We start from the raw sequence: 19,025 nt of genomic DNA, 5'->3' as shown, positions 1-19,025 counted from the left end.
CACACACACACACTCTCAAACAGACACACACACACACACTCTCAAACAGACATACACACACACACACACACACACATACGCACACACACACACTCTCAAACAGACACACACACACACACACACACTCTCAAACACACACACACACACACACACACACACACACACACACACACACACACACACACACACACACACACACACACACACTCTCAAACACACACACACACACACACTCTCAAACAGACACACACATACACATACACACACACACACGCACACAAACACACATATGTCTGTGCCATATTTACCCCAAAAACTAAAGAAAAATGAATTTTTATGGCGATTTAGTAATCTCAAAAAAGGCTTAATTTTTTATGCAAAACAAAATTATTTTATTATTTTAATTTTTTTTTTTTAATTTTGGGGGTGAAACGTGACCAGTGAATCCTGAGATTCAGTCGCTATGTATTGCACATACTAAAGTTGCATGCATGTTTTCATGCACACACAAACACAAAATAGCTACTAAATCAACATTTAATTTTGTTTCTCTGTAGTAAAAACACACAAAATGTGTGTTTAGATGAAGTACAAAGAGCTCAGAAGTGTTTCAGTGTTGTTTGCAATGACTTTCAGTGGTATATAGTGAGTAAGGCTTGTGTATTTGGCGGTTCTGTGGATTATTACACGGTGTTTTTCAGATTAGCTGTGTGTGGGTGTGATGGAGTCGTCGGGCCCGAGCACAGCCGCTCCAGAGTTTGATGTGTACGGGGCGATGGACTGGAAGGACGGAGTGGGAACACTGCCTGGCAGCGAGCTCAAGGTTAGCAAAGACATATAGGCCTCTATTATGTAAACATAAGACTGTCTATGAACCTAAACATGACGTTAAATCTTTATGATGTTTTAATAGTGGTCTGATGGTCATCTTGTAGGAGTGTGTAGGTTAGTTGTGTACGTTCAGTGTGTGTGTGTGTGTGTGTGTGTGTGTGTGTTTTAGTTCCGGGTGAATGAGTTTGGGGTCCTGGAGGTCATAACGGACGAGATGGAGGAGGAGAGGGGCAAAAAAGCTCACGCCACCACCACGTGGAGCGTCCCCACTGCACAAGAGGGTAAACACACCACCATACGCTTGTGTTTGGGTTTATTACAGCAGACGAAGCGCTCTTAAGCACCCCCGTCCCCCTGATTACTGTTTCTAACTTGTGTTACACAACATCCCATAGGAATGAACTGGAGATTTCTGTGATTTGTCTGTAAAAATGACTGGATTTTATACTTGAGTGGGCTGGAATGAATCGTGAGATTGCAAAGCATTTTCATCTGCCATGTTTCCTTAATTACACAGTAACATAATTTAACAGGAGAGACTGTGAATCAGAATGGAGTCAAATGAAAAGAGAAAAGCCTCATTTTCACAGCGATTACAGCTGATCATGTTAGCGCAGGTGAACAGATGCAACACATTCACTACGGTACTGAACTCTTGCATACTGTCACAATACAGTCACCTGAAATAATGTTCAGTTAAAGTAAAAATACCAAAAATGAAAAGTGGTATCCTGCAAGAATTACTTCTCCCTGATTTAAACCATATAAATGAGTTTTGTTGGTATAAATCAATGTATTTTGGTTCATTCAGTGACGCTAATGTTTTGACTTGATTATAACTTGTTAACTTAGATGTTTTTAGGTTACTATTTTTTCAGTGTATAAGTATGATGCTAAATTCACGTAAAAAAAAACAACAACTTACAAGTATACTTGCAGTATAAAAACTATTAAACTAGTAGTTTACTGAGAGTGCACTTCAACGTGTACTAAACAGGGATATATAAGAATATAACAAGTAAAATAGAAGTTGTGAATAAAAAAAGGTTAAGTAAGTTTTACAAGAAAATACTGTCAGTCTTTATACTTCAAAATTTTATGTTTAATTCAGTGTTACTTGCTGTTTCTTTGTAATTATTTGTAAAATTGTAATGACAAGTTCAGAGTGTAAAATGTTTTAAAGTAATTTTTTCAGTGTATTGTTGTGATACCAAAGAAAAATGTAGATGTAAACAAGCTGTAGTGATCTAACACTTAAAGTACACATAAAATGACACTTTCATAAACTAAAAACCGGACCAATTTTCTTCCATTAAGTATTGAAATAGTACACTTACGTACTACTAGTATGTTAATTTTAATATAATTATTACTACATCAAGGTAATTGGAAAACATCCTTGAACTTTTCCTAAGTTTGTTTAACAAAATAAACTAATATACTTCTTTGTTGTAAAAGTAGTGACATCGATTGACAGTGGAGCAGATGTAGGTGAGATTACTGATGTCCTACATGTTCATTTCCTACACGAGTCAGTATTATAAGTGACCTGGCAAGAAGGTTTAGTGTTGAATGGCATTTGAAAACGATCCAAACACACAGATCCTCCATAGACTTACATTTGAATAGAGCACAGGCCTGTCTGATATTGCAGGTGGTGATTGGTCAGTAATGTTATCAGGTAAAGGGTCAGTCAGTCAAGAGTTACATTTTGTTATTTAAGGGTCTTGTGTTGATTTTCCTCAGCTCTCTCTAAGGAGCCGGTCTCAAAGGAGGAGACGTCGTGGGCCCAGCGAGGCCTCGTGTGTGTCCGCTGTAACAGGAAGGGCTCGGTGGTGGACTTCCTGTCTGACGGGCTTCACTGCAGTGAGCGCTGTCTGCAGCAGAAGCAGCAAGAGTAAGTCCTGCACTGTACTAAACCCACTGCGGGCACAAAAAGTCAAGCATCACTGTCACTACTGATCATATGTGACCCTGGAACAAAACCAGTCAAAAGGGTCAAGGGTTTTTCGAAATTGAGATTTATACATAATCTGAAAGCTGAATAAATAAGCTTTCCATTGATGTATGGTTTGTTAGGATAGGACAATATTTGGCCGAGATACAACTATTTGAAAATCTGGAATCTGAGGGTGCAAAAAAAAATCTAAATATTGAGAAAATCACCTTTAAAGTTGTCCAAATGAAGTTCTTAGCAATGCATATTACTAATCAAAAATTAAGTTCTGATATATTCACGGTAGGAAATTTACAAAATATCTTCATGGAACATGATCTTTATTAATATCCTAATGATTTTTGGCATAAAAGAAAAATCAATAATTTTGACCCATACAATGTATTTTTGGCTATTGCTACAAATATACCCCAGCGACTTAAGACTGCTTTTGTGCTCCATGGTCACATATGTGGTGTTAGTGATGAGCTAAACAACTCTTAAATGTGCTGTAAGTGTTTTAAGTCGTCCTGCAGCGTTTGAACGATTCCTCAGATCATGTGTGCTGTTGAGGAGAGCAGTGTTGGGGGAACGCATTAAAAGTTACGTAATTAGATTACTTTTTCAAGCAACTAGTAAAGTAATGCATAACTTGTAAATTTACAATTAAATATCTGCGTTACTTTTTCAAATAAGTAATGCAAGTTACTTTATTTTCCCATTTATTGACTGACAGCTCTCCTGTCCCGTGTTGAGAGAAATCAGGAGTGAGTTTCAAAGGCTCTTTCTTCAGCCTGAAGCTTATTAATTTCACTTTTGGTGTGAAAGGGCCTTTACAGTTGCCAAAAATATAACCTTTGGGTTTTTCGTTGTTAAAGGGGTCCTATTATGCTTTTTCACTTTTTCAACTTTAGTTAGTCTGTAGTGTTTCTGTTTGAGCATAAAAAATATCTGCAGAGTTACAAAGCTCAAAGTCCACTTCAAAAGGAGATATTTTATTTAACAGAAATCACTTTTCAAAAACTACAACGAACGACTCGTTTGGACTACAACGCATATTTTCCGGGATTTGTGATATCACAAGTATCGACGAATGGGACGAGACCTGGTTGAGCTGCACTAGAGAAGGCAACGAGTGTTATCACTATGTCGGAGACACGCTAGCTTTCCCAAGGCAGACGAACTTAGAGTGGTTACAATCATCCGGGTTTAAATCGCGCTCAAATTGATTTGATTTTGACGCAATATTTACACTGAAGCTGCAGGCGTAAGGGGCATGACATTTCCCGACCAGGCGCCGAGTGGTGCCAATCACAACACACACTGGCCCAGCTAACCAATCACAGCACACACTGACCCAGCTAACCAATCACAACACACACTGGCCCAGCTAACCAATCACAACACACACTGGCCCAGCTAACCAATCACAACACACACTGGCCCAGCTAACCAATCACAACACACACTGGCCCAGCTAACCAATCACAACACACACTGGCCCAGCTAACCAATCACAACACACACTGGCCCAGCTAACCAATCACAACACACACTGGCCCAGCTAACCAATCACAACACACACTGGCCCAGCTAACAGCACACACTGGCCCAGCTAACAAATCACAGCACACACTGGCCCAGCTAACCAATCACAGCATATTTTGTATTTCAGAAGCACACAGAAGCCTTCATTTGATACAGGAACTATTCGAGCCGTTCATGCCACACACTGGCCCACAATACACACTGGCCCAGCTAACCAATCACAACACACACTGGCCCAGCTAACCAATCACAGCACACACTGGCCCAGCTAACCAATCACAGCACACACTGGCCCAGCTAACCAATCACAGCACACACTGGCCCAGCTAACCAATCACAGCACACACTGGCCCAGCTAACCAATCACAGCACACACTGGCCCAGCTAACCAATCACAGCACACACTGGCCCAGCTAACCAATCACAGCACACACTGGCCCAGCTAACCAATCACAGCACACACTGGCCCAGCTAACCAATCACAGCACACACTGGCCCAGCTAACCAATCACAGCACACACTGGCCCAGCTAACCAATCACAGCACACACTGGCCCAGCTAACCAATCACAGCACACACTGGCCCAGCTAACCAATCACAGCACACACTGGCCCAGCTAACCAATCACAGCACACACTGGCCCAGCTAACCAATCACAGCACACACTGGCCCAGCTAACCAATCACAGCACACACTGGCCCAGCTAACCAATCACAGCACACACTGGCCCAGCTAACCAATCACAGCACACACTGGCCCAGCTAACCAATCACAGCACACACTGGCCCAGCTAACCAATCACAGCACACACTGGCCCAGCTAACCAATCACAGCACACACTGGCCCAGCTAACCAATCACAGCACACACTGGCCCAGCTAACCAATCACAGCACACAATGGCCCAGCTAACCAATCACAGCATATTTCGTATTTCAGAAGCACGAGAAGGCTTTAAAAAGGTCTTAAATCAGAGCAAAAATTCATCCATTCATTAAAAAAATTCATAAACAATAAATGCATTGCATGCATTGCTAAAAATGTATGTCTGTTTGATTTGTTTTCCAATGCAAATATCTAAACATTCTTAAATCAAGATACATATTTGAGATGCTAAATATAAGATATGAAGTTTTGTTTTCTGAGAAATTGAACCGAATTAAGTGAGTTTGTTTAAAACAAGAACAAATATTTGTCAACATGGAATGAAAACTTTTTTTCCCTTCGAATTAAGTTGATTTTTCGAGCCCATGTTTAGATTTTTTTTTTTTTAATCAGAGACACTTCATTTTGATCAATTTCACAGAAAACAGGACTTTTCATCTTCTGTAAATGTGTAGAGTAAATGTATCTTGATTTAAGTATCTTTAAACATTTGCACTAGGAAACGACAAAAATACTGAGAAATTTTTTTGCAATGTGATCAGAAGTTCCAGAAGAAGTTATTTCATTATTCTAGTGTTTGGGAGAAGAGCGATTCAAGCGATTCAAAAAGTAATGGAGATCTCTTGTAAATTGTATTTTTTAAAGTTTAAAGTGTTGCTAATTCAACTCATTGTGTGCTCTGTAGACATTTACTTGTTTATTCATGTTTATTCATCCTAATTTTATTACTTGGTCTTAGAAATGTCTTTAAAATGTCTTAAATGTACCTTCCTAAAACCTGCATAAAAAACCTTGTCAGTCTTTTGCTTGCACACACACAGACACACACACACACACGTTTGTTTTTTTTTAATTGTGGGGACATTCCATAGGCATAATGGTTTTTATACTGTACAAACTGTATGTGCTATTGCCCTACATCAACCCTACCCCTTACAGGAAACTTTGTGCACTTTTACTTTCTCAAAAAAAACTCACTCTGTATGATTTATAAGCGTTTTGACAAATTGGGAAATGGGGTTATGTCCTTATAAGTCACCTTGTAATACCTATGTCATACCCATGTCATTATACAAAGTTTTGTCAAAAGCAGTTTCCTCACAACTTGAAAGACAGGATGGCCTAGTTGTTGCACATGGACATTTCTTCTTGAGTGGAGAAACGGGCCAACCTTCTGCATGACAGCGAAGGTGAGGAGGGGAAAGGAACAATCAGATCTGGGCCAATTACTAGAGAGGTCAGACGCTTGAGTCGCCCACACACACACACACACACACACACACACACACACACTCACAGGCCCTTGCAATATGCATATGGCGATACATTGGCGACTTTGATCATCTCAATATATCCCGCAGCCCTGTTAGCTCTGCATTCAACAGCACTCGTCTCTGACACACTGAATGCAGATATCTGACAGCTACAGCTCACTAAACCCGCGCTTGGCCTGTACTGGGATCAGTGGAGTATAGTGACGTGTGTGTGAGGTTTGAGGGAGCTGATCTGAGCTGCAGTTGTCATGTGTTTGTTTGTGAGCACTGGGAAACACGCTTGCATTGACTGACCTCTCACACTGGTTTGAAAGAGCATTAAAATTTAGTGTGTGTTTAGAATGGAATGCAAGTGCACTGCATACTGAATGATATAATATAAAGATAGCATGTTAAACAATATGCAGTATCATGTAATGATAAATATTTAAAATAGTAGTAGTATAATATGCTCAATTATACACACCTTAGTAAAGTGATTTAGTTAACATCTTGGAAATAAAGCAGTTGTTTAGTGTTTTAGTCTGCTTTTGTGTAAAATCATCCTGACTGACCGTTTTCTCTCTGATCAAATGAGTCAAGACGGAAAACGCATGCAGTATGGCTTCCGGAGCACGTGTTCACAGAAAAGGAAGGTCAGCTTGAGTGCAGTGTATTGTTGTAAACACAAGGTTCCCAGCACAGTCGCCTAAAACCTAGAAATTACATAGAAACTGTGATATCCAATCCAAATAGTCCTTGAGAATTAAAATATCCTACGTTTGATCTGCTCTGAAATATTTCATTGGCTAAACATTGATGAAAACATCCATTTGTTGGTTAGTTGCTCATTCTGACCGACCTAATTTTTTAATAATCACTGTGAAGCTGTATTGTATAAAGCTCTGTAGAAATAAAGGTGACATGACTTGACTAAATGTTAACTGACTGTAATAAGATCACTTATGTGACTCATTGGGTGGCAAATGGTAATAACCAAGAAGCTTCTCAAAAGATCAAATCAGCCAGTGAATGGCATTCACGTCTTTTATTTATTTTTTTGTCGTGTTGGAAAAACTTGCACACATACAGAAGTGAAATTCCCTTAGCCATAGTAAAATCACTGTAACACCCAGCCTTGAGTGGCCTATTGCTTTTGTAAAACAGCAATGTGATAAAAGACACGTTCAGTAAATATCTGTTATAATGCTAGTTAGGTGTTGCAGGTATTCATGCATGCATAAAATTGGTCAAATGTGTATAGTATGCATAGTGCATACTTTAAATTTGCTTCTGTTGCTGCCCTCTCACTGATTTGTTAAACACCATAGTGTTGCTATGAAGCTTTCATGTTGTGGTATTTTCCAGTCAGCTGTGAACAGATTTGCTGTGATCAGTGAAGCTTAACGTGGAGCAGGTGGGAGCTTTATGAGATGAATGTATTTGACGTCCTGCCTGTTCCTAAACATAGGCCAGACAATCATTCATACAATCAGTAAGCTTTATATTTTTCAGGGTGTGAAGTTAGATAAGCTATGTAAGTTTTCAGGGTGTGATTTGCACCAAATGTATGTAACACACTGTTATGCCACGAATATAGACTGTTGTTTAGAATTTCATTAGCCAAGTGTCATTATAAATATTAAAATAAGTTGAAGTTATAGTTAGTGTGGGAGAAGAATAGTGTTTGGGACAAATTTATACTCAAATTAAAGAGGTGATGTTGTGGTTTATTTGTATGTGCTGTCTGTGCTATTGTAGTGGCAAATTTGCTGAAGGAATTGACCTATTGGTAAGCCCCTCCCCTCAAACGCAGATGAGCCAATGGCAGTCGAGTATCAGTTGCACGGGGAGCGAAACATCTTTAGGTTTCAGCGCCATAGACAAACATGGGAGGATCCGAAGCTCGCATCGCTTTAATGGTGTTTATGCTACAAAAATGGAAAAACGATGTGCCTGGGGTACTTGTAACACTGATTCCAGTTATCCTGAGAGGATAGGCAATGTAATTTATTTTATTCCATTTCCTAAATCCAACCAAAACAGAGTAAAATGTCCCGAAGGATTCAACCCCAATCACAATGAAGACGAAAACGTTCATTTTCTGGTTGTCATACTCTCATTAAGTTACACTCTTCATCTGCTCAAGCAGAACGTTAATGTCATCTTGTGCTTCAGCAAGGTATCTCTGGCTAAAACTAGCTAACGGTCAAGTTAGTGAGTCCATGCTAACGTACAAACCTAATTAGCGAACTGTTCTCACGTCATGTACCGTGCAGTGAAAGTCAAAAACACATAAACGAAGGTCTATATTAGAGTGCCTCTCCATGTTAATCTGGTTAAATGTAAATTAATTGAATCTTACTCTGCGGTATATGAACGGTGTTGATTCGGGATGTTGTCATTGCGATCGTGACGACCGTAACATAATCCTCCCGTTTGCATTGAGATCTGTATTTTTACATATTTATTTTAATATATTTTATATATCCCTCCATGGCATATTTAAGTCCCACTTGAAGGTCCATCAGAAACACCTCGGAAGAAGGTTTTCACTGACAGCTGTCATTGTAAGACAGTGAGCAGCTCTGTTTGTTTGTCCGAGTGAGCAACAGTAACTAAGGGGGGCGGGGCTTATCGATAGGTCAATTGAGCAAAATTTCTACAAAGTAACACACAAACACAAAATGAGTGCTTGCACAGCACAAGACTACACAGTGTAGTGTACTTACTAGTGTACTCTATCACTCAACCTCTGCAGTATCAGCCAGCGTGTTAAAATGCTGAAAGTTCACTCGACTACACGCCACATCTGGATATATACCCAGTCATAATGCTCCTCTCTGTCTTATAACATCTTTCTTAAACAGAATTCTGCTTACCACTAGTGATGAGCTCTTCGTGATAAGATCCAGGAGTTTGCACTTTTGCATCGTTGATGTGTTGATGTATTGAATTATTGTTGCGAATCATGTAAAGCAACAAAAGGCAAGAATGACTTCATCATTTAGAATGGATTGAAAATGATGCACACATCAGCGATGTTTCACGCAAGTGATGTTTTCTAGCAGAAGTGTGTTTATGAATTCCTCACTGTCATGCATTCACATTATACAGAAAACATTTTATGAAAGTTTTTTAGTTAAACATTATTATTATTATTATTTATTTTTTACTGACACAAAAATGACTAAACATTGATTTCAATCACATTTATGGTGAGGCGATGCAGCTGCTGGCAAACAATCAGAAGAGTTCTATACAGTTAAGAAAGAGGCCACAGGATGTTGTGAAAGGGGTCTTCCTGTCTCACACAGACTTAACCTGTGCCATGCTAACCCAGAAAGAGAGAAAGAGAGAGACTGCATTGCAACAGACACCTCTGTGTGACATAAACAACTTATATTGATAACAACAAGACATATTCTTGATCACATACGTGACCCTGGACCACAAAACCAGTCATAAGGGTCAATTTTTTGAAATTGAGATTTATACACCATCTCAAAGCTGAATAAATAAGTTTGGCTATTGCTACAAATATACCCCAGCGACTTAACACTGCTTTTGTGCTCCAGGGTCACATATTATATTGTTATTCAAACTAGTTGCTCGGAATCTATACAGTAAAAGATGTTATAAAGAATCGGTACTCTTTAAAACGGTGTTTCTGTATCAGTTGTAACAGAATCTCATTGTAGAGGCGTGTAAATGATGATGCTGGAAGAGTGCACGGAAATAATGTCTTGTTATCGTGCAGTGAGCTGAAGAGAGAAGGCTCCAGAGCAAACGGAGAGGCGCTCCGGAGGAAGAGATCCCGCATGACCGAGAGACTTGCTGAAGACATGGACAGCTCGATGGAGATCGCCGAGGAGGACGATGAAGACTACGTCAGTTCACTTACTTTTACTCTTCATCTTTTGTTTTCAGATTTCTCTGGCTGGTTTTATGTAGCAGTGACGTGTGGGTAGGAAAGAAAGAGGTCATTGTGGCGAGATACAATTTTAACAGTCCCTAAAATCGAACGGCATTATTTTCTGGCTGCAGCCTCAAAAGACTCAGAACATTGTAATGATACACATGTAAGCCGGTAAACATCTGCCTTTTTAAACACTATTGCCTGTGGTACCTGTACACAATGCTGGTCAGTGTTGATAAACAAGAGTAAACAAGGTTTTTTGTTTTTCTTCATTTCAGACAGTGAAACATTCTTCATCAGGTTTCAGAAGAATTAAAAAAATCTCTTTCTTCTGCATAATTAATCTTTGCCTTGTTAAAAACAATATCTAAACAGCCTTAAAATGAGATTTGCTCGTGAAGCTAAAGGTGTTGCATTACACGAGGACATGTGTTTGCTTCCTGACAGATCACACACAAACACAAACTGATCTCATACAGTAGATCTCATATGAAAAGATGTCAGGATGATACAGTGATTTGTATGTGTGTGCGTGTGTGTTTGTGTGTGTGTGTGTGTGTGTGTGTGATACACCGTACACACACATACATATTATGTAAACACCAACTTTTATTTTGGATGCGATTAATCGATTTGTCAGCCATAGTATTTATTAATATTTTTACAGTCACTTATTCAAATGGAGGGAAATACATATATGTATGATTTAAATGATAGTGTGTGTGTGTGTGTGTGTGTGTATGTGTGTGTGTGTGTGTGTGTGTGTGTTTGTTTGTGTGTGTGTGTGTTTGTGTAGCAGGAAGAGAAAGAAAGCAGGCGACCGGCACGTGGGGCGACGAGAGGCCGCAGGAAACGTAGAGGAGATGCAGCGCTGCTCAGATACAGTGAGACACACACACACTCACAGATGGCTGTGACACCTATATGACACTCTATGACACCTGCGATTGTTTCCCATGATGCAGCGGTTCCGTATGGAGGCAAGAAGAAGGCGTGGTGTTGGGCCTCATACCTGGAGCAGGAGAGAGCCATCGCTGCCCCCAGTAAACTCTTCAAGGAGGTGAGACAACACACGCTAATGTTCAGTGCCACTGTTATGAAAGAACACTACCTTTGATTCCACCTTGATACATACATGAATATCTAGTGATGCACCAGTATAGAGTTTTTGTTGATATGGATTATATTTTTGAGGGCTGTCAAGCGATTTAATCTACTTAATTATGCGATGCGACGATTAATTAATCTAATTAATCACGTATCAAATTTGGCTGAGAAATTACCCCCAAAAGATAATTTGAAGTCATTATTATGTTACATGAGAAAAGCATGAAGTAGACATTACAAAACGTAGGTCTAGCTTTAGAAATAAATATTTGATTTGATTCAACAGAATTTTTTACCCATTAACTTTTAAGCTACAACGGCCATGATTTTTTTTTTCTTAAGCTGCATCTGAATTGGTATTTGGAAATATTTACAGACCATTTATTGCAGCTCCAACACAGTTTGGTTACCAACACTTTTAAAAATATTGTCTTTTATGTTCTGCAAAAGAAAGAAAGTCCTATAGGTTTGAAATGACAGGCGTGAGTAAATTATGACAGAATTTTCATTTTTAGGTGAACTTTGTTTTTTTGTAATTGATATGGAAATACGAATTTTTTTAAACAAAATGATACTTTAAATAAGAAACGTAAACTGCCATTGGGTGGCGGTTGGGTCTTGATTAATGAGTAAGTCATTGAGTCATTCATTCATTTGATTTGTTTAAAACGGCTGATTCATTCAGGAATAAAGTAAACGGCTCTCTTTATGAATGGACCATTGAATCTTTATTCACCTGATTCATTCAAAACATGGATTCATTCAGAAATGAATCACCTCTGTTTGTTGCTCGGAGATGCACAACAGTTCTGCTGTGGCTTTATAGGTAATATGTTTGTTGGCAAAATTGAGCAAGAACAGACAATATTGTATCTAAAATATAACACAATATTATTTATTGAACTGTTGTATGAAATCAGTATCACATTTGAACTTGTCCTATTGAGGACAAAAACATGTTATTGATATTGCTCTCGTTGCTTGCATGATATTACGTAACTATATCATATTATATGAATATGAGACAAAATCTCATGCAGGGGCATTTTTGCCCCAATCTCTAGAATTGTAGAGCATATAACTGCATTCTATAGGCTCCATCACTGCATCATGTTCATCACCAATCAACGGTAGTCACAATCTTCACTGCATTTCCTGCTGCTACTGCAGCCTTTCAGAAAAAAAGAGCCTTTTTGCATGCTGCAGGTTGGAAACAGTCTGTCAATTGTGCCGTGACCTTCTCCTGGGCACTTCAGTGCTTAAAACAAAAAGAGCAATTTCCCTGAAATAGTGACACAGGTGTGACGTTGCATCTTTTTAAAGATGTCATTCCATCCGTGTGTTTCTGGATGCGGTCGTTTCCTGGCCTCGTCTGACAATCACGATCGCTGTCTCACGTGCCTGAGCTTAATGTGCATTTGATCAGATGCACATAACTGAAGTACAGGGTTATGAGATACATTTTGTGAATGCTTGGCTAAAGAGATGTCTTTAATCTAGATTTAAACAGAGAGAGCCTGTCTGAACCCCAAACATTATCTGGAATCAAAAATGTTAATCAGGAACATTATCATACTTCCACAAATTAAGGCCTTAAATTCATAAAGCCATGGCATTAAATGCTGCATGCATTGCTAAAATTAATATCTGCATAATTTCTGCTGTATTTTTGTCTTGTTTTCTGATGCAAGAATGATTACCTAAGTTTTACGGTTGTCAATGCATGTCTTAGTCCATTTTGTGCCTGTGTTGTTAGTAGATTACCTGCATTGTCAGTTGTGTCTGTGCTTTTTTGGGATTGCACTCTCACGCTAATCTGCCCTGTTTAGTAAATCTGGCCCATGAACTCTTGTTTTCTGAGAAATTGAACAAAATTAAGTGAGTTTATGTTTAAAACCAGAACAAATATCTGTCATGGGGGAATGAACACTTGTTTTCCCTGTGAATTAAGCTGATTATTGGCAGATATTTGTTCTTGTTTTATTAATAAACGCATTTGGTTTTGATCATTTTCACAGAAAGCAAGACTTATGTCATTTTTTTTCTCTCGAGTAAATGCATCTTGATTTTAGCCCCTTAACTGTCATACCCGCTTTGGAACACAGACCTAAGGATATATTTTTAAAGATATGAAAAAAATGAAAAATGAATGTATGCAAAAGTTATATAACTTTAAATTTACTGTAAAGAAAATGTACTGTACAAATTTTTTTAAATTTAATTTAAAATAAATATTTTACAAAATATGTTTTAATCCAAAATTGCTATAAAATTAAAGCCTTATGTCTAAATAAGTTATGTTCCAAATTTGAAGTTGATACAAAAAAAAAATGTGTTTAGGCGTTATACCAAAAATAGCCACCGGGTGACACCCAAACTCCATTGAATTTTTTAAAATGCATTTTTCTGTCACAAATGTATACATTTCTCTCACAATATTGCTTCTATCTCAAAATAACCACCAAATGTGGAATCTTGAGACTCAGACCTTTCCAACGATATGTATTTTGTCAAGATAAAAATATAAAAAGTTTTGATTGTAAAATACCGTAATACAATTTGTAATATGAAACTTGACACCGCCCACTCACCCCCCATTTTTTAAAATAGGCATGAAAGTGCACTATCCAAACTTAAATTGTTGTAATTTATGAACACTTTGGAATTCAGACCTAAGGTTGGTCTCTTTTTAAATAAGAAAATCAGCAGATTATTGCAAAAGATTATTGGAATTTTTTCAAAAAATTAAAGTATCAAAAAGTTATATAAGTTTACATTTACTGTAAATAAAATGGACTAAATTAATTAAATTTTATATATAATAAATATTTTACATAACAGGTTTTAATCCAAAATTGCTATAAAATTAAAGCCTTATGTCTAAATAAGTTATGTTCCAAATTTGAAGTTGATACAAAAAAAAAATGTGTTTAGGCGTTATACCAAAAATAGCCACCGGGTGACACCCAAACTCCATTGAATTTTTTAAAATGCATTTTTCTGTCACAAATGTATACATTTCTCTCACAATATTGCTTCTATCTCAAAATAACCACCAAATGTGGAATCTTGAGACTCAGACCTTTCCAACGATATGTATTTTGTCAAGATAAAAATATAAAAAGTTTTGATTGTAAAATACCGTAATACAATTTGTAATATGAAACTTGACACCGCCCACTTTGGGGGAGGAGACCGCCAAAAGATTTTAAAGTACCATTTCCATGGTAACACAATGTCTGATTTCAAAATGGTTTTCACAGGACTAATTATAAGCCATAATTCATTATAATTATATCATTATAATTATAAATTATAATGATATATAATTTATAATGATTACTAAAAGATGTGATAGGGAAAAAAGGAGCGCCAAGTGTCCTGCCAATGGGACGGTAACAGTTAAGAGGTTAGGGGTGGGAAATATATACCGGTAGACACGATTAACCGATAGAAATTTGTCAACCGGTAGAGTTTTTGGACTATCGTCTCTATCACGGTTACACGTGCTCACGTGACGTTGCTGTGCTACGTGGTCACAAAAACATATCGTTTGCACGCATTTTTTAAGCATTGCAGTTTAAAAACAAAGGATTTTAAGCCACTGAAACGCAGTCAGCAGCGAGAGAGAACTCATTTCACTATACTCTGTGCGCGCGCTGTCTGAGAGACTGTTTCTGAGCGCTGTCAGAGAGGCGTGTGCACGTGAAGACGGTGCTTGTAGAGCGCAGGAGTATTGAGCCGAGTTATTTTTGCCACTTTATAGGGCTTGAACGGTTAAATACACACACTTTTATGTGTCAAAATGCCCGTCTTTGCAAGTATCCTCTTAAGCCCAGTAATTTAGATCTTAAGTGAAAGCAAACAGCTGAGAAAGAAACAGTATATTGGATCCGGGTAGCTCTTAAAGTGACGGCAGTCTTAAATTCCTGCAACTAGGTACTAACCCTGAACCTACCCCTAAACCTACCCCTACCCCATGTAGTTACCTTATATTACCAGTACTTTCTTGGGTAAGTACACAGTAAGTACATTGTAAGTACATGGAAGTACACATACTGTAAAATAAAGTGCAACCGAAAAATTTACACAGTGAAGAATACGCAGTGTTTTTGATACACTTGATTATACAATGTATGTAGCATTTCTTATTCATTTGTTCTACTGTAGTTTTTTGTCTTATTGTTTCTTATTTTTATTTAATCGCTGACTGTTTACTTCTCTTCAGTGAGCTTGAGTTTTTTTGTATTTTATTTTATTTAGGCTAGTATTATTTTTTTTAGTGATATTGACACTGGTGACAAGAATTATGACATTTCTATGGTATCAAAAATGTTGATATCATAAAGACCTTATTTAAAGCAAAAATAACTATATTGTGATATATATGGTTACCATGAAATAAAATTACTCTTATCGCGATATAAGATTTTGGTCATATTGCCCTTCTCTACTTGATTTAAGAATCTTTAGAAATTTTCATTGGAAAACAAGACAAAAATACTGAGGAACTGCACCTTTTTGCAGTGTGATCAGAAGGTACAGTAAAAGTTATTTCTCTATTCGGTTGAGAGCAGAGCTATTTAAGCCATAATTTTTTTTTCTGTAAAATGAATTAAAAATTAATGAAGATCAAACTTGTATTTTCAAACTTTGAATTGTTGGTAATACAAATCATTGTCTGCTCACTAGATCTACATTTAGGGACCGTATTAATGTATTTTGTTCCCTTCAATTTATTCCTTACATTTTCTGTATTTGGTCTTAAAAAGGTCTTAAAAAGTCTTAAGAAAACCCCGCAGAAACCCTGTAATAAATGTGCAAAGTTATCACAGTTTTGTCACTATGGGGTATGAAGTGTATCATTTTAGCATAAGGTTGTGACATAAAATGTAAAAAAAATGAAGGGGTCTGAATATTTTCTGAATACACTGTAAGAATTATCAGCCATCTGTATTAATGAACATTTGTTTGCTGGTGCATCTCGAGCTTTATAAGGAGTGTATAACTGGACTCTCTCTCTCTGTGTGTGTGTGTGTGTGTGTGTGCAGTATCAGTCGTTTCCGCAGTGTAAGAGTGGCTTTAGGGTTGGCACGAGACTGGAGGGTATCGACCCTGAACACCCATCCATGTACTGTGTCCTCACAATCGCTGAGGTAACTACCGAAACTGAAGTACTGTCTAAATAGTCTGTAAAAGTTGTAACATGCTATTTTAAAGTCATGTTACTTTCCACCTTGTGGCTGTATTGTGCATATTTGCAGGTGTTAGGGCATCGAATCAGACTGCATTTTGATAAGTATTCGGACTGCTATGACTTCTGGGTAAATTCCAGCTCTCCTGACATTCACCCAGTGGGATGGTGTGAGAAAACCGGACACAAGTTACATCCACCTAAAGGCAAGAGACATCAACGATTCAAAGAACACCCACAATTCAGTTCAAGCGTTCAATGGCCAAATTCTAGTTGAGATTAATTGGTTCTGTTTTGCATGTAAAATTCTACATATATTTTTTTCACTTAGATGACTAAAGTGTAGCAGTATTTACTCTTGTTCCTCACATGGCTTGTGTGGTTTTTTGTGTTTCTGTAGGGATGAAGGATGAAGAGTTTAGCTGGTCCTCTTACATCAAACTAAATAAAATACAGACGGCACCCAAAGCCCTCTTTCAGAACCAGAACATGGTGAGAGCATCACATGATTCCAGATGAAGCCACATGAAATGTGTCCCATCTTCCCCTAGATGGCAGTGTTTCACTTCATGTAATAAAGCACTTAAACTAGTTAAAATCAAAGAAGACATCCACAGCACATTTAACCTACATTAAACACTTCACTTATATATGACCCTGGACCACAAAACCAGTCTTAAGTGTCAATTTTTCAAAATTGAGATTTATACATCATATGAAATCTGAATAAATAAGTTTTCAATTGATGCATGGTTTGTTAGGATCGGACAATATTTGGCTGAGATACAACTATTTGAAAATCTGGAATCTGAGGGTGCAAAAAAATCTAAATATTGAGAAAATCATCTTTAAAGTTGTTCAAATGAAGTTCTTAGCAATGCATATTACTAATCAAAAAAGAAGTTTTGATATATTTCAAAATATCTTCATGGAACATGATCTTTACTTAATATCCATTTTTGGCATAAAAGAAAAATCCATAATTTTGACCCATACAATGAATTTTTGGCTATTGCTACAAATATACCCCAGCGACTAAAGACTGATTTTGTGCTCCAGGGTCACATATTATTTAACAGTAACAGGACATAGATACAAGTGAAACGGAATATTTAGTTAAAACTTGACTTGATTTTAGCATCAGGATTTTATTGCATCATGAAATGCTAAGATATCATCGGTTAATACAATAATTTAGGTTGCAAGTTATTAAAATTGAATGGATAAGCTGTGTTTTTCAGACCGTGACGCCGTCAGGGTTTAGGGTTGGTATGAAGCTGGAGGCCATCGATAAGAAGAATCCCTCGTTCATCTGTGTCGCCACGATTACAGACATGGTGGATAGTCGATTCCTGGTGCACTTTGACAACTGGGATGAAAGTTATGACTACTGGTAAATTCACATCTTTGAATTCATGTCTTTATGCTTTGTTCCTGTTGTGCCTTTCCCTGAAAGGGAACAATATTTTTTATCTTTGGAAAGGATCATATTTTAAGACTTTCTATAGATTTCTATCAATACAAAAACTTGTAAGATGGTAATTGCTTATGCATTTACATGACCACATAGATGTCGTTTAAGGCTGATTGTTGAAGCATTACCCCTAAACCAGTATGTGTCATTACAGCAAAGTACTAAAAGTGATTTTTTTTTTACTCAAGTCTAATTCTTACTCTGTAATTTAAATTCTGGTAGTATCACTCAGTTTTAGCTATTCTCTTAATTTCACCACGATCACACATAGTTATAAAAATATTAATAACCAAGACATTGTTAATCTTTTGTGCCAAACATGACACTTTCCAAAATGTTAAAACCCCAAGTATGAATATATTTAAATATTTTTTAATATTTATTACTTCTTGTTTAAAAAAAATAAAATAAAAATAACTATAATAGAGTTATCACTTTTGAACCAATATGAGTGTGAACATATACATATACAGTACATGAACAATGCAATACTGAAAAAGTATAGGAAAACTAACATCTGTTGAAGCCATGTGGTCCAAAAACAAAATGAAATCATCATATTTTAATTTTAATCAAACTCAAAGCATCATTTGGGTAGAGTTAGATTTTTTTTTAATTCTGTGTAACTCCTGCTCATACAAATTGGCTGAAATGCTGATGAAATTGATGAAACTGAACAGGCTTAAATCTATCAAATGACTAAGTTGAGTATCTTGTTAATTATTTCAGTTGTAATAAGTCATGAAGACACAAATTGGGCATATTCTCATTCTTACGAGTGACCCAGTTATCATTCTGTGCTCATCGTCCATTCTCTGCTGTGTGTGTGTGTGTGTGTGTGTGTGTGTGTGTGTGTGTGTGTGTGTGTGTGTGTGTGTGT

General features: G+C 37.3%; 1 protein-coding gene across 1 annotated transcript in view; it reads left to right on the top strand.

The window, feature by feature from the left end:
• l3mbtl3 (L3MBTL histone methyl-lysine binding protein 3) overlaps positions 1 to 19,025 on the top strand; it is a 74,217-nt gene that overhangs the window by 1,974 nt on the left and 53,218 nt on the right. Inside the window, exons 2-11 of the mRNA XM_016439788.1 lie at positions 707 to 823; positions 1,001 to 1,112; positions 2,578 to 2,728; positions 10,212 to 10,341; positions 11,170 to 11,254; positions 11,336 to 11,430; positions 16,529 to 16,633; positions 16,742 to 16,877; positions 17,072 to 17,163; positions 17,913 to 18,064. Of these exons, the coding sequence (XP_016295274.1) occupies positions 707 to 823; positions 1,001 to 1,112; positions 2,578 to 2,728; positions 10,212 to 10,341; positions 11,170 to 11,254; positions 11,336 to 11,430; positions 16,529 to 16,633; positions 16,742 to 16,877; positions 17,072 to 17,163; positions 17,913 to 18,064 (1,175 nt within the window). The remainder of the gene's footprint in view (positions 1 to 706; positions 824 to 1,000; positions 1,113 to 2,577; positions 2,729 to 10,211; positions 10,342 to 11,169; positions 11,255 to 11,335; positions 11,431 to 16,528; positions 16,634 to 16,741; positions 16,878 to 17,071; positions 17,164 to 17,912; positions 18,065 to 19,025) is intronic.

Source organism: Sinocyclocheilus anshuiensis, unplaced genomic scaffold (assembly GCF_001515605.1).
Source record: "Sinocyclocheilus anshuiensis isolate Anshui unplaced genomic scaffold, SAMN03320099.WGS_v1.1 scaffold1518, whole genome shotgun sequence".
In the NCBI taxonomy this organism is placed as follows: Eukaryota; Metazoa; Chordata; class Actinopteri; order Cypriniformes; family Cyprinidae; genus Sinocyclocheilus; species Sinocyclocheilus anshuiensis.
Note: the sequence above shows the minus strand (reverse complement) of the source record. Positions and strands in the feature narration are given on the sequence as shown.